The following is a 25529-nucleotide window of genomic DNA, read 5'->3' on the forward strand; positions in this document are numbered from 1 at the left end:
TCACACTGGGTCTAACGTTACTCCGTTGTTTCTCTCCAGGAACTGGCATATAAGAACGAGAGTGGCCTTACCGCAAACCCACTGAAGATCTCGTGGCTTGAGGGACGACCTGAAGTCATCACCCCAGTGGTGTCGCAGGTTCAGCAAACAACTGGACAGTACTTCCCACCTGTACAGGTATGTAACCAGGAGCAACCTTCACCACGAGTAGGGCAACCTCTCCCCAATGTGCTTAGTCCTAATTCTCCTTCTCTCGCATCAATGATAATGTAAGCCGTATGTTACCAAATACCCCCCCCCCCCCCCCCCAAATGTACGTGGCTTCCAAAAAAAATGACATTTTTTAAAACGATCCCGCCAAAGACGGGTATGTAAACGTCTGCAGTTTTATTTTTGTATCAGCGGGCAAATAGTGCCCCGGCACTTGCACTCTGGCTTAGGGTTTGGTTAAATGGGCTTAGGTTTGTCTGGCTTGGAGAAGCAGTGTGTTGTCCCGGCACTGGCCCGTTCCCCAGCCCATGGCCCACCTCTCATTAAGGGCTGACCCACCAGGGAGACCCATGGAATGCCTCGCTCCATCAGAACCACACAGTAACCCGACCTGACCAGCGTGTCGTAATAGCAAGCTGGCACCAGCAGTCCGTCTGCACGTCTTTTTGCTAACCTCCTGGTCAGTTTTCATCTCTCTCTCTCTCTCACACACACACACACACACACACACACACACACACACACACACACTTGCACTTTGGAGGCCTTTTCCAGTCAGAGAAATGTTGCAGCACAGTTGGAAAATGTAGGTGGAGGATGAAGGTGATCTGAGTCAATTTGAGGAGTACAGGAAGTTTCAGCTCCTCTCTTGTCATGAGCTAGACATGACTCCGTCTGTTTCGATGTCCATAATCACCATTACTTAGTTTCAGTGCTGGGGTCATTTAGGCCTAATGATGTTAAGATTGACTTTGTTTATAAAGAGATTTTCCGTACATTTCCTTTAAGCTGTGCTGTATTTGTGTTTGGGTCTGCATGGTTTGGGACCAGTAGACTATACCTCCCCAGAGCTGCTGATAAACTGTTTTTCACCTCTCAACCCACCACAGCGACTCAGGCCCCTCATCAGGCCTCTTGTCAGGGTTAGCACGGCACGCAGGGTTCACAGCCTGGCCTGCGCACTTGGATTTGTATGTTATTATGGTAACCGGTTTCGCCTTACGCATATCCGACGCAGATTGCTTCATCTCTCGCAGAGCTTTTCAGGGCAGAGAACGAAAACATGATTATGGTAGTGTAATTTCCCCATTAGCCCTCAGTGAGAACGCTCCTCACTAAAGAGGCCAACATGACATAATGGGATCCAGTGAATATTAGTAATGTTGTCCCATCTGGCCCTGGTCACTGGAGACTGGGGAGAACCATGGAGGTCCTGAGGAGTCTGTCTGGGTTCCAGAACACTACATCTCTCTCTCCTCCTCTGCCTCTCTTTTATTTCTTATCTCTTTCTCTGTCTCCCTTTCTTTCTCCCCTCTCTTCCTATCGCTCCCCCCTCACTCGCCCTCTTCTTTTCCCTCTTTCTCCCTTCCTCGCTCCCTCTCCTTCACGGTGACAGTTGTGATCACAGAGGAGCAGCGGTGCTGATACCTGCTTTTTAACCTCAGCAGTCCAGCCCCAGCACAGCAGGGAGCCCAGGGATGCTCACGCATGATTTCACACTCTGCTCCACTCCGTTTAATAAGAGAATCTGCTTACACTGGTCTGGGACCTGCTGCTACACTGGTCTGGGACCTGCTGCTGCACCTGGGCTCCCCATGTCCCCAGAGGCCCCTGGGGGGGCCCTAGTATCACACACTGGACTGTAGCAAAGTTTGACAGACAGAGCCTGAAGTGATGAGCCCTGATGTACTGCTGTGCTGAGTGATTCTCTAATCCTGTGAATGATACAGGCTCTCTGTAAGACACGGGTGTGTTGGGTCAGGTGTTTCACCAGGAGGGGACACCATGCAGAGACAATACTGTAGGGCCGGTGGTCCATTCAGTATGTTCTTCTTAACATAAATGATCAAGCACGGTAAGGAACAGAGACCCTGTCCCGGCCAGGCCATGATGCAGAGATTGCTCCCCATGCTCCTGACTAGTTCAAATCCCTTGTTTTGGGATAGGATTTAGTTTCACCTGCTGGGTGTGCTATGTTTTGTATCAATGCCCTGTGCCATAATTACATTTCTATTTATTTATTTAACCTTTTATTTAACTAGGCAAGTCAGTTAAGAACAAATTCTTATTTACAATGACGGCCTTCTTGTAAAGCCCCCCTGGCTAAACCCTACCCTAGCACGGATGATGCTGGGCCAATGGTGCGCCGCCCTATGGGACTCCCGATCACGGCCGGTTGTGATACAGCCCGGGATCAAACCCGGGAAGCGTAGTGACGCCTCTAGCACTGAGATGCAGTGCCTTGGACCGCTGCGCCACTCAGGATAATACATTCTCATAGTGAGAGGTTGTGAAATGAGTAGGTTTATGAAATATATGTACAGTAAATCATTCTGTGGTATAGTGCTGTTTTCTAACTGTCAGCTTTCTTCTCTCGGTCTCTGTTGACGTTTTGATGTAAAGTTTTATTGAATGGCAGTGTGATGTACACAGCTACGTGGATTACGTAGATCGAAACAAAGAATAAACTATACTGTAGCTACATGGATGTAATGGCAGGGACAACTGTGGGATGTGTGTTAATGGTGGTTTGCATGACAACGGAAAGTACACCGAGTTCAATTATGGTAAATGAAGTGTTAGCGCTGTCCTTCAGAACTCCTCACATCTGCTGTCAGACTACAGGGATTCACACAGCGTCTATATGATTCATAGTTCAGCCCTTACCTCCCAGAATCTCTGGAGTTTGATGTCCACATTCAACCATCTGTATCCTATTCCCTATCAGAAGGACTTGAAGCATAATCATGTATTTTTGAAGTCATTGTGTCCCCAATTTAGAACAATAGTTTAGCATATTGTATTTTTAGTGTTTACTCTGATAAAGCGTTATCTCAGTGCTTGATACAACTCTGTTTATTTCATTTTCGAGGAATCTTCGACTTGGAGCCTGTCACGACATGAACCAGATCTAGCGTGTCATCTGTTCTGGGATGGGTTTTCCATCATATCAGAACGGCTAGCTTCCTTCTGCTGAGTAAAGTGCAGGCTCACCTAAAATAGCCCTGCGTCTTTCTGTGCCCTGGTATGCTGAGTGTAGTCTTGCTGCAGCTGGCTGTAGTACTGGGCTCTTTCCGGACGGAGATAACAACTTCTAGTGTTCTGACTTCCTGGAAGAGGCCGTTTAGAGATCAAAAGGACTAGTGTAACAGATTGGTTAATTTACATCTGTTGCCAGCTGTTATCAGCATGAATTCATTTAACTGAGCTTTAGCTTGGACAGGGAATAGAGAAGGAGGTGGCGAGAGAACTATCTCAATGAGATCTGGGAGCACTGGAAACCCCTGCATTCTTCTTCATGGGACAGTTAAAAAGAGCAAAGAGGCATGGGAGAGGGGCATGTTTCTACGTTGCTGCAGGGGCGAAAATCTGATATCAACTTTGGAGGGGACAATTACATGAAATTTTCTCGAGCAATTCCTGAGGGGGACACCAAAAGTAGTGCTGTAACACATAGCCTACATTGTAATATGGTAAATGTATATTGGGGAACCAAAGAAATAAGGTGTTTGCCGTACTCCTAACTACCGGTACCCCAAACTACACAGCTAATCACAACAGCAATACCATTGCCTTTAACAAATCTTAGTTCAGTCACCAGTTTAAGTTGAAAGTGGGGGTATCCATGGCATTTTCCAATTATGTTCCTATTTTACAAGTAAAAAAAATTGAGAACCTTTCATAATGTTGCCAAACAAAGACTCAACAAACTTACCTGAGACTCCCTGTCTCTGCCAGTCTGTCCCTGCATATCTGTCCCCAACTCTGCTGTCTGTGTGCCATCTGTTGCCTGCTCTGCCTAATGACATCATTGTGAAACATTTCCATTAGAATTTCATTTCTTTCTTATGAACATTTTATCAACTAGTCTTTGAGATATTAGGCTACTAGGGTTCTTACTTTGCGTTTTGGTGTACTGAAAAATACTCTGATGTCCGTCTCTTTTATTTTTCTGCCATTTTTCTACCTGGCTGGCTGGCTACACACACACACACACAGTGTGTAGGTTATTTACAGTAGGAGATGGGCTTCTATCATCTTATCTTTTATCATTCTATTTGGGCTTCAATCTAAAAGGTAGCTAGCAAATGTGAAACGGATTAAAATAACAAGAGTTGACAGCTGTATGAGTTCACCATTTACACAACATATGCTGCAACCTTTTGTAATTTTAATAGTTTGTTTCATATTGGCTGGCTTCCAACAATAGCTGAATTTGCAAAGCTAGCGAGCACCAATTCCATTTCAGTGGTGTTTGCTATAATCTTTGCTACCCGGGTTAAATAAAGGTGAAATAAAATAAATAAATAAAAGTTCCCTTGCGACAATTTAGCTTTTGTACCGAGACCATTAAATATATTTAAAACAATGGTAGAAGAGAGTGTAGTTCTGTTCAGTTTGGGCTTCAGTTTATCGCTAACCTTATCACAGGGACTTTGAAGCACTAATTTACATCATCTGCATGCTGATCTTGGAATAAATTGACGATAGCAAAGATTCCATCTTTGACGAGGCCACATAAATGGAATAGGTACTAGCTAGCTTAATAGTTAATATTTGCGCGCTAGCTCTGCATATTCAGCTAGTGTGTGTGCGCGATTGACTTTCATTTGATTTACGTTCATTGAGTGCCTTTCAGACAGTAGACATGACCCCTCTGTTACCTTGCCAACTAAGGAACTGGCAGTGGATCAAACCATTGTGAGGCAAAGGGTGGGGGGGTCGCAATCTTTTGAAACTTAAAACGCGCTATTAAGTGTCTATAATCAGCACAATTGCTTTCATTGCGTATTATTAATATTATTTAAATTACATAGTTATGTTTCAGTGATATATTGGGGGGGACAAATCATATTTTTCCCAGGATGGGGGGTCGAGTCCCCCCCGGGATTTCCGCCCCTGCGTTGCTGACTGTGTTTTTCCTCTGTGGACTAAAGTTGCACATTACATACTGTAGCACATTGCATGTGAACTTGATTAAATCTCTTGCTTGTTTTAATTACTGGATGTTGAACTTTTGAGATCTTTGATGGTTTTGTCTTCTTCCCAAGGTCTTACGATGCCCAAGTGTATCATGGATATCATGTGAAGCAGTGGTATTGTGCTGCTTTGGACCTAATTGATCTTTAAATGGGGGAGAAATGTGTGAATTGGTAGCTCTGTTGTGTGTCCTGACACTATGCAGTTCCAGAAATGGCCCCCCCACTCTGCGAACCCCAGTGAAGCATGTTGCATATTTTCAGTAGCATTAGGTTGCACTGCCAGATGCAATTTCAACAGGAGTAGGAATGTATCAGTTGGCAAAAACAATATTTCCCCCTCCAAAAATGTGCAGAATAAAAATAAATAAAATCCACTGTCTTTTGGAAGATGGCAGGTTTCGTTGTATTCTGTATGATGGCAAGTTTGGAATTTGGAGGAAAAGTGGTTCCAGATGGGATGGGGTACCTCAGTTTAAACTGTTTGGTCAGTGATGCACAGGGCCAACGTAATGTGTCTTCCAATTAGACTCTTTCTTCTCACATCAGCCGTGTGAGTTTGGGCGTTTTGTTGAGAATACCTTTGTGACTCCTCGTGCGGAGAAGCCCATTGCAGACGATGGGGTTGTCGTACGGTCTTTAGACTGTCTGTGTGGGAGTTCTGTTTGTGTCTGATTACTATGGTATGATGGAGGAAGGAGACAGTAGGCCCACTGTCCCAGAGGCGTGTTATGCCATGGCGGAGAGTCTGGGTAAGCGGCCATGTAGATCTGGGCACCAGGTTTGCTCATTCTTCTACTGAGCAAATGATATCAAAGTCCTTAACCTAGAAAGCCAAGATGTGACATTTAGCCTAATAAGGCCCAGGTAAACAGTCACAGTTAACATTCATTATGAATGGATTGCTTTTTCTGGTGATCCAGGATAAGGAGAATAAAGGTTGACTTCGTCAAGCCACACCTTAAGCTATTCAGTAACCTCTCTGTGATGTAGGTGTGATCCGCGCTGTTCATCATAGCAATTCAGTGCTTCCCTCAAGTTCCAGTTTTATATAATAGCAGCAACTTTCAAAGTTAACCCGTCTGAATGAATGGATGGTTCAGTTGGCTTGGAATGTCTGTCTAATTTGTGTTTGACATGAACTAGCTACCTCTAGTTGTCTCATGTAATGTAAGGTGTAATTCCTCTTCAAACAGTAAGTGTAAAGTGTGACAGACAGGGCTTTAATATGGCCTCGATGCCAGCTCATCACTGTTAGAAAACCAAACATCTCTGTCAGTCCATCAAAGGGTCTAAACAGTATTATATAAGCCATCTAAAATGTTGATGCGAGCAATTCCAAACCACTGGTCTTCCACACAGTTAAAAAAAGTTACAGTACACACTGGTCCAACAGTCTTACACAATGTGTTATTATTCTCATAAAACATACAATACACTGAAAGCCATAACAGTTGGTTTTCCTGAAAGATGCATGAAAAGGATTTAAAGTACAGATGTACCCACAAACATCAGTGCCTCCATTGGATTGTTAACGTGCAAACACTGTTTAACTGCCTGCCAGCAGCAGGACACTCATGGCTAGTGAAGTTCTCTGTAGCGCCTCAGGGACCCCTGGAATGTGACTGCTTTTGGCTTTGCCCCACTGCTTTCCTTTCCTGACAACCCCCTGCTGTGGTGCTGGCTGTGGCTCTCTCCCAGCTCCCCTGGCAGGTGGGTGAGTGGGCCCAGGACTGGGGGTGGTGAGGGGTGCGTCAAGCCCTGTTGGTTCAGCAGGTATTGTTTAAACTCTCATCAGGAGCCTTGCTGGTAATTGATGGCTCTGGTCCCCAGCCTCCTTGGCCCTAGCAGCACATGTGGAAGTATCACATTACCCCTCGCCACTTTCCCCTCTCGTGCCACTCATCAGAGCGAGGGACTCCGATTTACAGCTAAGAAAACAGTGCTGGGGTTTTGGGGCTCGGACCTGCGGCCTGGCTGAGGTTGCAGCCCGCCAACCGCCGGCTTTATTAGAAGCAGAGCTAAGTGTTTGTTTTCACTGTGTTGTTGGGAAAGAGAGACGGGGGTACCTTCGTGCACCTTCGAGTGGGGCCTCTAAGATGCGTGCGGAGGAGAGATTGCCCTCCCCACACAACGTAATGGCAAGGATGCCAATACGTCACAGCTTCAGGACCTTGAAAACTAAGCCTTCATTCTTTTTTATTTCTTTAACATTACACTCTAAAGTCTAACATTAGTCTCATCAAGAGATCCGTAGAAAGGAACTGGGTTTTAAACTGAGAAAGGACACAAAGCAGCCATCTGAAGATGCCTACTTTACTTTTTGAACAGATTAAAGGTCCAACAGCTGTTTTTATCTCAATATCAAATCATTTCTTGGTAACAATTAGGTACCTTACAGTGATTTTTTTTTTTTTTAAATTAAAATGGTCAAAAAGAAACAAAAATAGCTTCTTAGCAAAGAGCAATTTCTCAAACAATAATTTTGCTTGGACTGTCTGGGAGTGGTCTGAGAGGGAAACTGAAAACTAGCTGTTATTGGCAGAAAGGTTTGGAACTCTTTCTTATTGGTCTATTAACTAATTTACCACGTGGTGATATCCCCAGGGAGGCCCAAACTCCATCCAACCAAAACGGGCTGAAATTTCAGGCAGTCTTTTTAAACGGCTCTTACACCAAAAGGGCATTTCACAGGTATTATTCCAACCTCATAGTGTGAAAATATATATAAAACACAGGCAAATCTAGTTTTTGAATGCACTGGGCCTTTAAGATAAATAAGGTGCTAAATTATTAACTAGACTATGTAACATTTTATCTAACGCTGCAACAGGTAATGCTAGAAGAACATGAACTTTGCCCCATAGAGTGGTTGAGAGGAGAGGGAAGAATTCCAACGTTAACCCTTAAACATCAATAGAAACTCACTCTGATTCTATTACTGTATCATAGAAACAACAGATACAGTCAAATGTTACAATTAGCGTTTCAACTCCATCATGAGAAGCGTTCTGTCATAATAATCTACTGTAGATAGCAAACTTTTTTCTTTGTAAAATGAGAGGAGTAAGTTAAAGTGAAGTCCATGTATACTCTTATTTGTCGATGACCTCACATGAAATGGAAGAGATCCCTTTGTAGGTTATATCCCCATGGTGTTTCAAATGCTCTGACACTGGAGTGTGTTTACATGCACTAATATGTTTACATGCACTAATAATTCGATATTAAACTAATTGGCAGTAGGCAGATTATGCATTAAGCAGAGTAAGGTGTTTACATGACTATCTTAATCGGTGTAAGGTCATAATTGAAGTAAACGTACGACGATTAAAACACCTTGTTTTCTGAGCAATCTTTCAAAATATCAGGACATGTAATGCCTTAATCAGAGTTTTAGCGGTGTATTTGATCTGTGCCAGCACGAGCAGCGCAAGCTTCCTTCTTTTGCGCGAGTGAAGTGAGTTCGGAACAACTGAAAGCGTTCATATTAGTTTTCACGTATAAACTCAATCTAATATGCTTCACAAATATAACATGGTCGCTGTGGTAGAACGTTTATTTTGATTGGTGATTTTCTGCGTTTATTAAAAGCCCATCAAATAGCCTGATTTCAAATGGGTCTATGTCAGCAGGATTATTAGGGAAATTGTTCTTCTTGCAAAGCATGTAAATGTTTATTTGAACTATTATATTAATCTGACTGTTCACAATAATCATATTATTGTGTGCATGTAACCGTACTCTATTTTATGTCAGCCGTTCATCGTCTTATGACAGTTTGGAGTGTTCTAATGCCAGTCACAATGATGACATTAGTAAAGTCTCTTGCTGAGGCCACATGTCTGTCTGGCTGTTCCTCTAATAGTGGAGCCTGTCCATGACCTGCAGCACGTCGTCCAGGATGGATGGGCCCAGGTCCAGGCTTAAGGAGAAGCTGTTGTCCACCTCATCCAGCTGCTGCATGTCCTCAGAGCAGGTCTGAGTGGAGTCTCCATCCTTGCCAGAACTCAGGCTTCCCCGGCCAGGACTGGTGCTGCGGACCATGACCCTGTGGCTGGGGCTAACCCTGGCCTCCATCTCCCCATTCCCCTCACCCTCCTCGCTGTCCAGCAGGGGCAAGGAGCTGCACTTCTTCCTCCTCTCTGAGGCACTGTGGTTCATGTGGGCCCTGGTCCACTCAGGGCTCTCCGTGGCCTCGGCCTCGTCCAGGTTAAGGCGTAAGGGTTTGGGTGGAGGGTAGCAGGCCAGCAAGAGGTTCTGCTCACTCTGAGAGCTCTGCAGCACCAGGCTGTTGCCCCCCTTCAGAAAGGACAGGTCCCCGAAGCTGTCGCTGTGGTCGTTGTTCCCGATGTGGGAAACATGGCGGAAGTCGGCCAATGGGAGGCTGATCATGTTGACAGAGAGTACCTCCCTGCGCTTCTGTGTCCTCCTGGACCAGCGGGCCGAGGCTGGCTTACGGTACAGAGACGTTGTCAGTGGCATCTTACCAGGTCCTGTTGAGATGTCCTTTGGTTCACTTCTGAGATGAAGCTTAAAGGCAGTTTACAATAAAAAAAGGAAAATAAAGAAGAAATATTAAAATCGTTTCACTTCGAGGTTAGGTTCATGTCAGATCATGTGGTTTCCCATCAACAACACATCATACATCTCTGATATGATTATCCAGGCTTACTTTCATCATGCTGCGGCCTACTGGATGGGCATTATTTGTTTCCCTCTGCTTTCCAACACCAGATGTAACCCTTGGATTATGTCAAGTTTAATGTGACAAGGCAGCAGCTCTGCTTGGTTTTGTGTTAATACGATTCGACGTCATTTGTCTCCTGGGAGAGGGTCCAATACATACTTAGAAGGGTTTTGATTTTAAATGTTTACTTTTCAAATCCAGTTTATTTCCATAAATGCAGGTCTGGTCTGCTGAATGCACCAAAGGAATGGCTAAGCCTGATTCTGACTTCCAGTAACCATGCTCCAAATATTCACATTCTAAGCAGACACAGCATCCTCTATATCTATATAAGCCATGTCACCATACCCTCTGGCCCCCTTTCCTGTCAATTTGTCAGGCAACTCCAGGCTTTGCTCTCACTTCTTAAACAGTAGTTATTTTATGAATGGGGTGTAATTTGTTACGTGTTGAGAGACAAAGCTCAGAGACACAGTATGCGTATTCGTCTTTATTTATTTCTCATCTTTAGATCTGTTGATCTGGTTTACTGGTCACAGACAGTCAGCCTTTCCTGTTATGCTGGATCCAGATAAGATCAAATTCTACAACTCTTTATTAGAGAGATGTGTGGCAATACCTGACATTGTTATGATTGTGATATATGTAGAATTGAACTGGAATATGCCTTTCACTTGCTATAAATGGCGTCAAACTGTCTTTTTTTTTTCTCAGACAGTGCACTTTGTACAATGGTAATTTTAGAAGTTCATCTGTACATTATCAATCTGTTATCTGTAAACAATGGGCATTGAACAGCTACCACCATTTTTAAAAAGCAAAGGCATAAAATATATTACATAAAACAACTGTACAAGCTGAGAAAGTGTGGCTCGGAAAAGATTGTTTAAATCCATTATAGTTTGTGTAAGAGCTAGGCCCAAAGCGCAAAATAAAATGCACCTTATTCTAATCTAGTTGAGTATGGTTCCAGTAATTTAGTGTTTTGTGAGTTGTAATCATTTTATTGAGTAACACAGAATGCAGTTCATCTCTGGCAGGTCAAATGGACGATCTCAGTGTTCTCTGATTTTACAGGCTCCTAACAGCTTTGCCCATATTAGATTTGCGTTCGTGACTTGAAACACTCACTTTGTAAATTTGTAAGGCACTACGGCAAACGGGTTTTGTTGGCCCGTAAAGGTTTTATCGTTACTTTAGTAGCAGCGGGAGATATGGAGAGTGTGGACACAACAGCATTCCTTTCCAAACATGTCAGTTGGACGAAGGAGGAGTTTTAGAATTGCAGCGGTGAGGATCACATTAAGGAAACACTTCTCTTCCAAGTCCAAATGAAATAAACCTAGTAAAAACCACTTTGCCAAGACAATTTACAGTTACTAAATAATCTTCCTCCTCCAAACTTCCTCTAGCTGAGCACCTTTTTGAGGGAGACTTTCAAATGGAAGATGCCTAAAATATATTCTCAAGAGCAGGTGTTGGTTATGATTTAAGAGTTGGCATATGAGTGTTTTATAACCAATATTTTGAATAAGTTGATGGATACTGTTTGTAACAACAGGATGAAGTGTGATATATCTGTTCATTCTTTTCTGTCCTGCTGTGTACACAGGGTGTCTGTATCCCACACCCACGCGTCTCTATCGGGAAGCCAGGCTGGGGCTGGTACCTGGAGACTCTGACACTGTTTCTCCTGACATGATTGGGCTTGTTCAACTGCAGCGGGAGAAGCACAGTGAACATCCCTGAGAGAGAACTGGAGCTACTTCAACCCCCAAATTCTCTAAATCCCAGATTTAACAGCCCAAACACTCAGTTTCAAGTTTTAATGTCACATGCACAAGTACAGTGAAATGCCTTTCTTGCTAACTCAAACCCAACAATGCAGTAATATCAAATGTAGCACTAAAAATAACTCTGTCTCTTACCCGAGTCTTAGAATCCTTCTCAGTAGAGGGTGCCTATCATGTCCTGTAGATCTTGCCAATTTGATCCTGTGCTTCCCTCTATCTTCTCAAAGTTCAGTTCAATAGTACAAGTATATTCCTTCTAGCACCCAACAGGTGTGTTGTTTGAGAAAGTCTCCTCTGACGAAGTAACCCAGGTGAGGTCAGTGTATAGAGACGACCAGGTGGAGTTTTGTTTCCTCCTTCTTTCACCTGTCCCTACCTAACGGCAGAGTGTGTGTTTACCCTCGGATGATGTCCCTCCCACTCCCCTGTCGTGGGAGTCTGAATCATGGGCGTGAATCCTGCTTGCTGCACCCACTACCTGAGTGAAAGGACAGTGCAGGAGCTGTTGTAGTCCCCACTGATTTACTGCTTAAAACACGGAACAAGAAAAAGCTGAGCTGGGGAAAGAGCACAGCATATTCCCCCACACACACACACACACACACACACACACACACACACACACACACACACACACACACACACACACACACACACTGACTTGTCTGTGTGCTAGTAATCTTAATATCATTGTCACTACTCTGCTGATTTCCTGTGCTCTGTTAACTTGTGTAAAGCGCTGGGCCAACAAAGGCCGTTCTGGCAGAGTAGAGGCCAATAGACTGTGATATCGGATAAAGCCACTGACTCACACACAGACATGTATGTACAGGCAGGCTAAGTTGCACAAGATAACCTGTTTCAGTTCCAATTCTCACGCCTTCAGCTTTAGGGCTGTGACAGTCATGGAATTTAGGATGACGGTTATTGGCCTACTGTAGTAACCATTAGGCTTATCAGTAATCAGTGTTTGTATATGCTGTGTGATGATGCCCACAGACCTACTTTTCCCTTGAGAGCCATACATTCCTCATTCACTCCCCAACATCAAATCAAATGTATTTATATAGCCCTTCTTACATCAGCTGATATCTCAAAGTGCTGTACAGAAACCCAGCCTAAAACCCCAAACAGCAAGCAATGCAGGTGTAGAAGCACAGTGGCTAGGAAAAACTCCCTAGAAAGGCCAAAACCTAGGAAGAAACCTAGAGAGGAACCAGGCTATGAGGGGTGGCCAGTCCTCTTCTGGCTGTGCCACCAGAACTATCTGCTTTTAACAGATGCAATTACAAATGTAATAATTGCCTTGTCATAATATGTATCCAAGACTGGGACTGAGCTTTTGAACAACTCCTCCAATTCGATAATTGTTTTCTCCCCCCACCGCTCCACTTGATAGCCTCCACCTCGACCCACATGACTACACAGCAAGGAAAAGCTTTCGAGAGCTGGTGTCAGTCAGACTATCCACCTCACCCCATCCACACTATTTTGTTTTGTTGGGAAGCAATCTCTTCATGCTAGCAGACAGTCAGGGGAGGGGATAGCGTGTGTTGTTTGTGGTGATGTGGTCACACAGGGCCTATTTGACCAGGGGTTCGAGGTGGGCTTACTCCCATGTTTGTGTTGGTACAGTATGTTGTCCAGAATCTGGGGTGATTTACTTTGGCCCTGGACCCTGACCGTAGGAGCAGAGTAGGTGTCTGATTGCCTTCCTCTCTCCTCCCGTCTCAGGGCAGTGCTGGTACTGTGGTCTGTCTGGGCCGACTATGTTCTCCCTCAAGCCTAGGATGCTGCTTGTTTTTGTTGCATGAAAAAGTGCTTCCAGATACTGATTTCTTTGACTGGCTCTAGAAACCCAAATTGAGGTTTTTGTAGAATATTCATTTGGCCTTTTGTTGTGTGTTCTTGTCTTGTGGAAAACAGACAGTAGTTTTTTGCTGTTGTAAGATGTTTCCACTCACATGGAAAACACAGAGGTTCGGTCGTGACCCTGGTGGTGTATGATGATCTGTACCGGACTGAAACATTGGACGCAAACCAGTGTTGTGAATGTCCATCAACAAGTGAAATCCGTCATTCGACAGTGAGAGAGCCAGTGTCGTCACTGTCTCTCTACAATGATGAGTCAGTCAGTCAGACAGACGGTGATGAGCCTTGTGGCAGAGCGCCAACTGAAACTCACCTGTCTGAATCGATATACCTCTGTCTCTGGAGACGTTTGATTGCGTGACATGACGAAGTGCTCTTGTTGTCTTGATGTTATAGTGTGGTCTTCTACCCCCCCTTCCCCTCCCCCCCAGACCTTTTGCCTGGGGGATCATAACAGATAAGAGAGGTAACGGATGTTAGGCCCTCTGATGAAACACACCGTTTGATTCATTTCAAGTTCTTGTGTATTGTTTTGATTGGAAGGAACACACGGACTTCTTCCCCACTGTGTGATTTGTAGAAGTAATGTTTAATTGCTGTGTTTGTAGACTAGCAGACCAGAGGTGTTCTCGCTGGACGTGGGAGGTCAGGGAAGTCTGAGAATGTTTACTTCCTTGTGTCTCCTGGCACTGAATTATTTGTAATTATTAAATTAAGGGTTTGATATTTTGGTATCTTTGAACGTCTGGGCTCTGAAATAAACAGTGTGTGGAGGGCTGCATTCCAGTTGCTGTTTGTGCAGCACATTAGGCAGATAAAGAACTGTTACACATGTTAGAAGCAGCAGTACAGACCTCTCCTCAGGCCCTACACCAGACACACACACAAAACACCAGCTTGTTCAGACGCATGCACGCACAGTAGAAATTAGCACATTGTTTCATTTGTGTATTTCAACTTTAACCTTTGGTTCACTTTCTTTTTGGGGAATATTGAGGGTTTAAACTACATTATTGCTGGGTCTGTGGCCCCAGTGTTTTAATAAAAATTATGTTGCAATCAGAGGGCCGTTCCCAGAACGCCCTGATGTGAAATACATAATTCTGGTATTACAAAGATGTATTGTTGAATATTATTATATAGCTGAACAGCCGTCTCCCCCATCTATCAGTTATATGAACCCCCAACACATCCATCATACAGAGAAATGCCAGAACACAGGGAGTTCACGTCTCAACTTCCATTTCTCTTTCATTTTGTTTATTTGCTTTCCTTTAAGGGTTTCCAAAGGCACTCTCTCGATCCAGTAGGCTCAAATCCAGCCTTTTATACCCCCTCCCCTCGCCCCCTGAACCCAGTGCTGACTGGCTTTTCCTTTACACTAATCTACCTCACTGACCAGAGCTTTCAACCAGACACCAAGACCTCTACATGTAGCCTACAAACACCTGCACACAGCTTACTCAGTCAGTTGTCACCTGCTGCTCCTGTAAGTCTTAGTTGCTATTTTTACATTCATCGTCAATCATGTTTGTGATTGTGTGGTTTGGCCCTGTCAAAACTGTAAAACCTCATTCAGAGAAGTCCATTTTTTTCTGCTCGCTACATTCCAGCCGTTATTACACTGAACAAAAATATTAACGCAACATGTAAAGATTGGTTCCATGTTTCATGAGCTGAAATAAAAGATCCCAAAAATGTTACATCTGCACAAAAAGCTAATTTCTCTCAAATGTTGTGCACAAATTTGTTTGCATCCCTGATAGTGAGCGTTTCTCCTTTGCCAAGGTAATCCATCCACCTGACAGGTGTGGCATATCAAGAAGCTGATTAAACGGCATGATCATTACACAGCTGCACCTTGTGCTTGGGACAATAAAAGGCCACTCTAAAATGTGTAGTTTTGTCACACAACACGATGCCACAGATGTCTCAAGTTGAGGGAGCTTGCAATTGCCATGCTGACTGCAGGAATGTCCACCAGAACTGTTGCCAGAGAATTTTACATTAATCTCTCTACCATATGCCGCCTCCAATGTCATTTTAGAGAATTTGGCAGTACGTCCAACCAGCTTCACAACCATAGACCACATGTAACCACACTAGCCCATGACCATATCCAGCTTCTTCACCTGCAGGATCGTGTGAGACCAGCCACCCGGACAGCTGATGACACAGGAGTATTTCTGTCTGTAATAAAGCCCTTTTGTGGGGGAAAAGCTCCTTCTGATTGGCTTGGCCTGGCTCCCCAGTCGGTGGGCCTATGCCCTACCGGGCCCACCCATGGCTGCGCCCCTGCCCAGTCATGTGAAACCTACAGATTATGGCCTAATGAATTTATTTCAGTTGACTTTTTTTCCTTTACATGAACTCTAACTCAGTTAAATTGTTGAAATAGTTGCGTTTTTATTTTTGTTCAGTATAGAAATATTAGGACAAGCTGTGTGTGTGTATATATATATATATGTGTGTGTGTGTGTGTGTGTGTGTGTGTGTGTGTGTATACATGCATGCATGCATGCATACATACATACATACATACACACATACACACATACACCATAGACACATAGACACACAGACACACACACACACACACACACACACAGTAATACATCCTCAAGTCTTCTTGGGTATGGCGCTTAAAGCTTGGCACACTTGTATTTGGGGAGTTTCTCCCATTCTTCTCTGCAGATCCTCTCAAGCCCTGTCATGTTGGATGGGGAGTGTCGCTGCACAGCTATTTTCAGGTCTCTGGCTCTGGATGTCCACACAAGGGCGTTGTCTTGGCTGTGTGCTTAGGGTCGTTGTCCTGTTGGAAGGTGAACCGTCACCCAAGTCTGAGGTCCTGAGCGCTCTGGAGCAGGTTTTCGTCAAGGATCTCTTTTGTACTTTGCTCCGTTCATCTTTCCCTCGATCCTGACTAGTCTCCCATTCACTGCCGCTGAAAAACATCCCCACAGCATGATGCTGCTACCACCATGCTTCACTGTAGGGATGGTGCCAGGTTTCTTCCAGATATGACGCTTGGCGTTAAAGCTAAATCTTGGTTTCATCAGACTAGAATCTTGTTTCTCATGGTCTGAGAGTCCTTTAGATACCTTTTGGCAAACTCCAAGCGGGCTGTCATGTGCCTCTTACGGAGGAGTGGTTTCTGTCTGGCCTCTCTACAATAAAAGGCCTGATTGCTGGAGTGCTGCAGAGATGGTTGTCCTTCTGGAAGGTTCTCCCATCTCCACTGAGGGACTCTGGAGCTCTGTCAGAGTGACCATCGGGTTATTGGTCACCTCCCTGACCAAGCCCCTTCTCCCTCGATTGCTCAGTTTAGCCAGGCGGCCAGCTCTAGGAAGAGTCTTGGTGCTTCCAAACTTCTTCCATTTAAGAATGATGGGGACCTAAAATGATGCAGACATTTTTTTGGTCAACTTCTCCAGATCTGTGTCTTGACACAATCCTGTCTCGAAGCTCTACGGAGAGTTACTTTGACCTCAAGGCTTGATTTTTGCTCTTACATGCACTGTCAACTGTGTGCCTTTCTAAATCCTGTCCAATCAATTGAATTTACCACAGGTGGACTCCAATGAAGTTGTAGAAACATCTCAAGGATGATCAATGGAAACTCAATTTCAAGTCTCATAGCAAAGCGTCTGAATACTTAAGGTAGTTTTGTAAGGTAGTTTTGTTTTTAAATGTGCAAAAATGTCTAAATGGTTTTCGCTTTGTCATTATGGGGTATTGTGTGTAGATTGATGACATTTTAGAATAAGGCTGTAACGTGAGAAGTCAAGGGGTCTGCATACTTTCTGAATACTGTGTGTGTGTGTGTGTGTGTGTGTGTGTGTGTGTGTATATATATATATATATATATATATATATATATATATATATATATATATATACTGCTCCAAAAAATAAAGGGAACACTAAAATAACACATCCTAGATCTGAATGAATGAAATAATCTTATTAAATACTTTTTTCTTTACATAGTTGAATGTGCTGACAACAAAATCACACAAAAATAATCAATGGAAATCCAATTTATCAACCCATGGAGGTCTGGATTTGGAGTCACACTCAAATTTAAAGTGGAAAACCACACTACAGGGTGATCCAACTTTGATGTAATGTCCTTAAAACAAGTCAAAATTAGGCTCAGTAGTGTGTGTGGCCTCCACGTGCCTGTATGACTTCCCTACAACGCCTGGGCATGCTCCTGATGAGGTGGCGGATGGTCTCCTGAGGGATCTCCTCCCAGACCTGGACTAAAGCATCCGCCAACTCCTGGACAGTCTGTGGTGCAACGTGGCGTTGGTGGATGGAGCGAGACATGATGTCCCAGATGTGCTCAACTGGATTCAGGTCTGGGGAACGGGCGGGCCAGTCCATAGCATCAATGCCTTCCTCTTGCAGGAACTGCTGACACACTCCAGCCACATGAGGTCTAGCATTGTCTTGCATTAGGAGGAACCCAGGGCCAACCGCACCAGCATATGGTCTCACAAGGGGTCTGAGGATCTCATCTCGGTACCTAATGGCAGTCAGGCTACCTCTGGCGAGCACATGGAGGGCTGTGCGGCCCCCCAAAGAAATGCCACCCCACACCATGACTGACCCACCGCCAAACCGGTCATGCTGGAGGATGTTGCAGGCAGCAGAACGTTCTCCACGGCGTCTCCAGACTGTCACGTCTGTCACGTACTCAGTGTGAACCTGCTTTCATCTGTGAAGAGCACAGGGCGCCAGTGGCGAATTTGCCAATCTTGGTGTTCTCTGGCAAATGCCAAACGTCCTGCACGGTGTTGGGCTGTAAGCACAACCCCCACCTGTGGACGTCGGGCCCTCATACCACCCTCATGGAGTCTGTTTCTGACCGTTTGAGCAGACACATGCACATTTGTGGCCTGCTGGAGGTCATTTTGCAGGACTCTGGCAGTGCTCCTCCTTGCACAAAGGCGGAGGTAGCGGTCCTGCTGCTGGGTTGTTGCCCTCCTACGGCCTCCTCCACATCTCCTGATGTGCTGGCCTGTCTCCTGGTAGAGCCTCCATGCTCTGGACACTACGCTGACAGACACAGCAAACCTTCTTGCCACAGCTCGCATTGATGTGCCATCCTGGATGAGCTGCACTACCTGAGCCACTTGTGTGTGTTGTAGACTCTGTCTCATGCTTCCACTAGAGTGAAAGCACCGCCAGCATTCAAAAGTGACCAAAACATCAGCCAGGAAGCATAGGAAATGAGAAGTGGTCTGTGCTTACCACCTGCAGAACCACTCCTTTATTGGGGGTGTCTTGCTAATTGCCTATAATTTCCACCTGTTGTCTATTAAATTTGCACAACAGCATGTGAAATTTATTGTCAATCAGTGTTGCTTCCTAAGTGGACAGTTTGATTTCACAGAAGTGTGATTGACTTGGAGTTACATTGTTGTTTAAGTGTTCCCTTTATTTTTTTGAGCAGTATATATATATATATATTTGGTGTGCAAAGCTGTCATCAAGGCAAAGGGTGGCTATTTGAAGAATCTCATATAAAATATATTTTGATTTGTTTTACAGTTTTTTTGGTTACTACATGATTCCATATGTGTTATTTCATAGTTTTGATGTCTTCACTATTATTCTACAATGTAGAAAATAGTAAAAATAAAGAAAACCCTTGAATGAGTGGGTGTGTCCAAACTGTTGACTGGTACTGTATATTGACAGTAGATGGATAGAATATGTAGTATATCTCAAGAATACGTAGGATACAATAGTATAGGTACAAAAAATGTTAAATAGGATAGTCCTTGACTAGAATACAGTATATACATTTTTAAAAAAAGTATGTAAACCTTATTAAAGTGACCAGTGTTCCATGTCTATGTACATAGTCAGCAGCCTCTAAGGTGCAGGGTTGAGTAATCAGGTGGTAGCCAGCTAGCGGCAGTGACTAAAGTTCAGGGCAGGGTACTGGGCAGAGGCTGGCTTGTGGTGACTATTTAACAGTCCGATGGCCGAGATAGAAACTGTTTTTCAGTTGCTTGGTCCCAGCTTTGATGCACCTGTACTGATCTTGCCTTGTGGATGGTAACGGGGTTAACAGGTCGTGGCTTGGTGGCTGAGGTCCTTGATGATCTTCTTGGCCTTCTTGTGACACCGGGTGCTGTAGATGTCCTGGAGGGCAGACAATGTGCCCCAGGTGATGAGCTGAGCAGACCACACCACCCTCTGGAGTGCCCTGCAGTTGCGTATGGTGCAGTTACCGTACCAGGCGGTGATACAGCCCGACAGGATGCTCTCAATGGTGCATCTGTAAAAGTTTGTGGGGCCAAGACTAATTTCTTCAGCCTCCTGAGCATGAAGAGGCGCTATTGCGCCTTCACCACACTGTCTGTTGGGTGGACCATTTCAGATTCAGTGATGTGTACGCCGAGGAACTTGAAGCTTTTTGATGTGGATGGGGCGTGCTCCCTCTGCTGTCTCCTGAAGTCCATGATCGACTCTTTCATTTTGTTGAGGAAGAGGTTATTTTCCTGGCACCACTCTGCCAGGGTCCTCACCTCCTCCCTGTAGGCTGTCTCATCATTGTTGGTAATCAGGCCTACCGCTGTTGTCATCTGCAAACTTGATGATTGAGTTGGAGACGTGTGTGGCCATGCAGTCATTGGTGAACAGGGAGTACAGGAGGGGGCTGAGCACACCCTTGTGGGGCCTTTGTGTTGAGGATCAGCGTAGTGGAGGTGGTGTTGCCTACCTTTACCACCTTTGGTCGGCCCGTCAGGAAGTCCAGACCTAGTTGCACAGGGCAGGTTTCCGGCCCAGGGCCCCAAGCTTAATGATGAGCTTGGTGGGTACTATGGTGTTGAAGGCTGAGCTGTAGTCAATGAACAGCATTCTTATATACACTATATATTCAAAAGTATGTGGGCTCTTTAAATGAGTGGATTCGGCTATTTCAGCCACACCCGTTGCTGACAAGTGTATGAAATTGAGCACGCAGCCATGCAATCTCCAAAGACTAACATTGGCAATAGAATGGCCTTATTGAAGCGCTCAGTGACTTTTAACATGGCACCGTCATAGGATGCCACCTTTCCAACTAGTCAGTTCGTCAAAATTCTGCCATGCTAGAGCTGCCCCGGTCAACTGTAAGTGCTGTTGTTGTGAAGTGGAAACGGCTCAGCCGCGAAGTGGTAGGCCACACAAGCTCACAGAACGGGGCCGCCGAGTGCTGAAGCGCTAAAAAGTGGTCTGTTCTCGGTTGCAACACTCACTACCGAGTTCCAAAGTTTCTTTGGAAGCAACATCAGCACAATAACTGTTTGTCGGGAACTTAATTTCCATGGCCGAGCAGTCGCACAGAAGCCTAAGATCACCATGCCAATGCCAAGCGACTGCTGGAGTGGTGTAAAGCTCGCCACCATTGGACTCTGGAGCAGTGGAAACGTGTTCTCTGGAGTGATGAATCACACTTCACCATCTGGCAGTCCGACGGACAAATCTGGGTTTGGCGGATGCCAGGAGAACGCTACCTGCCCGAATGCATAGTGCCAACTGTAAAGTTTGGTTGAGTAGGAATAATGGTCTGGTGCTGTTTTTCATTGTTCGGGCTAGGTCCCATAGTTCCAGTGAAGGGAAATATTAACGCTACAGCATACAATGACATTCTAGACTATTCTGTGCTTCCAACTTTGTGGCAACAGTTTGGGGATGACAATGACCCCATGCACAAAGCGAGGTCCATACAGAAATGGCTTGTTGAGATCGGTGTGGAAGAACTTGACTGGCCTGCACAGAGCCCTGACCTCAACCCCATCGAACACCTTTGGGATGAATTGGAACGCTGACTGCGAGTCAGGTCTAATCGCCAAACATCAGTGCCCGACCTCACTAATGCTTTTGTGGCAGCAAAGTTCCAACATCTTGTGGAAAGGCTTCCCAGAAGAGTGGTGGCTGTTTTAGCAGCAAAGGGGGGACCAACTCCATCTCCATATTATTGCCCATGATTTTGGAATGAAATGTTTGACGAGCAGGTGTCCACATACAGTTGGTCATGTAGTGTAGGTATTTCTCTTGATCAAATGGGATAGGGCAGTGTGCTGTGCGATGGTGATTGTGTCATCCATGGATCTATTGGGGCAGTATGCAAATTGCAGTGAGTCTAGGGTATTGGGTAAGGTGAAGGTGATTATGATCCTCAGCTAGCCTCTCAAAGCACTTCATGATGACATATTTGAGTGCTACGGGACGATAGTCATTTAGTTCAGTTAGCGTCGCTTTCTTGTGTGCAGGAACAATGGTGGACATCTTGAAGCAAGTGGGGACAGCAAACTGGGATTGGGAGAGATTGAATGTCTGTTAACACTCCAGCCAGCTGGTCTGCGCATGCTCTGAAGACATGGCTAGGGATGCCATCTGGGCTGGCAGCCTTGTGAGGGTTAACACGCTTAAATGTCTTACTCATGTTGGCCACGGAGAACGAGAGCTTACAGTCCTCGGAACATATCCCAGTCTGCATGATCAAAACAATCTTGAAGCATGGATTCCGATTGGTCAGACCAGGGTTGAACAGTCACGGGTACTTCCTGTTTGAGTTTCAGCCTATAGGAAGGGAGGAGCAGAATGGAGGCGTGATCTGATTTGTCGACGGGAGGGCAGGTGAAGCCCTTGTAGCCATCCCGGAAGGGAGAGTAGCAATGGTCGAGAATTTTTGATGTGTGAGTAGCGTGTTGGTAAAACTTCAATAGCGTTTTCCTCAGATTTGCTTTGTTAAAGTCCCCAGCTACAATAAATGTGGTCTCAGGATATGCGGTTTCCAGTTTTCACAAAGTCCTGTGTAGTTCTTTGAGAGCCGTCGTGGTATCTGCTTGATGGGGAATATACACGAATGTGACGACGACCAAAGAGTTCTCTCGGGAGGTAATGCGGTCGGCATTTGATTGAGGTATTCTAGGTCGGGTGAACAAAATTACTTGAATTCCTGTACATTACCACAATCGCATCATGAGTAGTTAATCATGAAACATACACCTCCATCTTTCTTTTTCCTGGTGAGTTCTTTATTCTTGTACTGAGAACCCAGCTGGCTGTATGGACGGGGACAGTATATCCGACGAGAGCCATGATTCCGTGAAACAGAGTATGTTACAGTCCCTGACGTCTCTCTGGAAGGAGATCCTCTCTCTGAGCTTGTCTACTTTATTGCCCAGGGTCTGAACATTAGTGCGTAATATACTCGGAAGCGGTGGATGGTTTGCATTCCTCCTGAGTCTGACTAAAAGTCCACTCCAAATACTTCTTCCCGCCAGCGGCGTCTTGGAGCAGCCTCTGGGATAAGTGGAATCACCTTGTGGGGTACGAACAAAGGATCCAATTCAGGAAAGTTGTATTTCTGGTCGAAATGCTGGTGAGTTACCACTGCTCTGATATCCAAAAGTTATTTCCGTCTGTATGTAACAATCTAAAGAACGTTCTGAGCTAATAATGTGAGAAATAACACACAACAAAAAAATACTGGAACATTGCTTGGAAGCCAGAAACCAGGCGACCATGTCTATCGGTGCCATTTTGAATGATACTGACTGGTTTTCTGATCCACACCCCTACCTTTTTTTAAGGTATCTGTGACTAACAGATGCGCATCTGTATTCCTAGTCATGTGCAATCCATAGATTAGGGCCTAATGAAATGTATTTCATTTCACAGATTTTCTTTATATAAGCTGTAACTCAGTAAAATCTTTGAAATTGTTGCATGTTGTGTTTAATATTTTGCTTCAGCGTACATGAATACAGTATGTTCGTATTTCTATAGCTTAGCTTTTCTTTAGAGGGAAACAGACCTTTCCCTAAACTCTGTGAATGGCATTAAGAAACTAGGTGTTCACTTCTGATTGTGGCCTTAACTGAATAACACAGGAAGTAGACTTGGGGCCCATTTCTGTAGAGGTTACTGCAGTATTATGATCTAGTATTTGCTCCATCATTACAAAGTATGTCTATAGACCTGGATTCCTTTTGTGTTATGTCTGTTCTCAAAAATAATGATGATGATGATTGATCTTCTCCCATTTATAAAGTGTGAATTTACTCTTATGAGGAATCGCAGTTTGACTGTGGCATATGCGATCCTCCTGCCCAGTGTGTGTTTGTTTGACTATGCAGGAGCGCCTGGGCACACACTCGCACATATCACACACACCCCTAATGATCTCTTCATAAGTATTTGGCTCTCATAAATCACCGGGTCCATAGCCCACTGACACACATGCATACACTCACGCACACACATGCACTGCAGAGAAATGGCCCCTTGATTAGTTTCACCAGACTGCAGTGCAAGTAGAACATTTTATCCTGAACCACAGCATGGCCAGAAAGAGACCAACTTGGCAGAAATTCAACAAATCTTACACCTTTGTGTTCATTTAATGACATTTTTTGAAATACTATATGTATGTACTGTACAGTTTTTATTGTTTTAAGGATGAAATCCACATCTAGACCTAGCAGTAATTTACCTGTACAACCACTATGGTTTGGTAGTTCTGTGGTAGAAGTACCGTAGTCTATAGGAGGAGCAGTCTGTTTGACCTATTTGTCTCAGACACCTTGGAGCAGGATGTGTCTCATTGTTTACAGTGGATCTTGGGGAGAGGGAAATCAAAGCAAACTGAAGCGAGGCGATGTTGATCAGAATGTTCTGAAAGGAGGTGATGGCTTCAAGTCTCTTTTTAGTCTTGTCCAAATCATTCAAAGACTTCTATGTTTATCAACGCTGTACACAAACGCACATCTCTCCTCGTGATCTCTCTCTTTAGGCTAATGAGGGCTGATGGCTTCCAGTCTGTTTCTGGACTGCCAGTTAAGGAGGCAGACAAGCTCCGTCTCATGGCCATGACGCAGTGCTGTCAAAATGCAGTTTCCCTGTGTTTTATATCGTACAACAGCTGATGAAACTAACACTGTAAAAGTGTGATTTAAAAAAAAATTGTATCAGCTATACTATCAGATAGTTGCTGATTTTGAAAATACAATCTACAAATTACCTTTTAATCAGAAGGTTTGCATAGCTGGGAGTTTCAGCTTTCCATGGTGACATCACTATGTGGTAAATTGGTGAATAGACCAATAACAACGAGTTCCAAACCTTTGCCAATAACAGCGGGGCCGTACTTGTGAATATAAGCAAACATTTAAAGTCAAATGGGTTCTCCCGCACAAAATGCATATCATCCAATGAAAAGCGTTGATTTACTTGCATGTGACCGAACGCTAAATTGTAGCTGTTCCCATCAGATAACATAGTATAGGGCTAACTTGTACCAACTTCAACAGGTGGCACAGATTATATCCTGGCACAAGTGCATCAACCAATTCAAATAGTCGAATTAGTTGGATGTGTTCCAGCACTTTTTCATGATGTCCAACAGCATGTTCTGATCATCAAAGCAACTATCATCAAAGTATATTTGATTGACTGGTCAAATTGCTCTCCGTGTAAAGTGCCTAGTCCACGTAATTGCCACAGATGTTAGTTTTTTTCCACCTTTTGATATGCACACAAACGCACTGCTATTACCTAATAATCATAATGCACAGGCTATGATACATGGACGTGTACACCTAAATGTAGGGCTACAACGGTTTATAGGCCATGCATTATTATAATCATACACTTCGTCACACATGTTTTTAATCGAGCATCAAGGACCGGCAGTGAAGTTGTTTTCCTCAACAAAAAAGCTTGCTACCAGGGGTTAAAGTGCACTATCAATTGTGAGTTAACCGCATTAGCAGTGGTGCCACCAAGAAGCGATGATGACGATGATAGCCTACATGACTGCTATTTGACAAATCCTTAAGGTTCTTTTTTTAGATTGTTATTTGATGTGTGATAAACTTGCATGTTGTAAGGACCTCATTTATATTTTTCAATAAAAGCACATGGATGTGTGTGAAACTGATAAACCAAAACATGGGATTTTGTCATATATGAGAA

At 44.4% G+C, this 25529-nt stretch overlaps 2 protein-coding genes across 3 annotated transcripts in view; one reads left to right on the plus strand and one right to left on the minus strand.

The window, feature by feature from the left end:
• The window catches only part of djc17 (DnaJ homolog subfamily C member 17), a 53823-nt gene that overhangs the window by 24321 nt on the left and 3973 nt on the right, over positions 1-25529 (plus strand). For both annotated transcript variants that reach the window (XM_045723305.2, NM_001146615.1), the window contains 1 exon segment: positions 40-177. In XM_045723305.2, coding sequence (XP_045579261.1) covers positions 40-177 — 138 coding nt within the window.
• Positions 6578-12077, minus strand: LOC106610854 (cdc42 effector protein 3). The gene is made up of 2 exons (XM_014210486.3): positions 11808-12077; positions 6578-9722 (listed from the first exon to the last, which is right to left on the minus strand). Exon 2 carries the CDS (start codon positions 9672-9674, stop codon positions 9051-9053), a length of 624 nt encoding a protein of 207 aa, XP_014065961.2. The 5' UTR covers positions 9675-9722; positions 11808-12077; the 3' UTR covers positions 6578-9050.

This window comes from Salmo salar, chromosome 09 (assembly GCF_965601325.2).
Source record: "Salmo salar chromosome 09, fSalSal1, whole genome shotgun sequence".
Lineage (NCBI taxonomy): Eukaryota > Metazoa > Chordata > Actinopteri > Salmoniformes > Salmonidae > Salmo > Salmo salar.

What these genes read in the sequence shown, in the direction of transcription:
- LOC106610854 (XM_014210486.3), bottom strand. Translation starts at nt 9,674, where the DNA reads ATGCCACTGACAACGTCTCTGTACCGTAAGCCAGCCTCGGCCCGCTGG.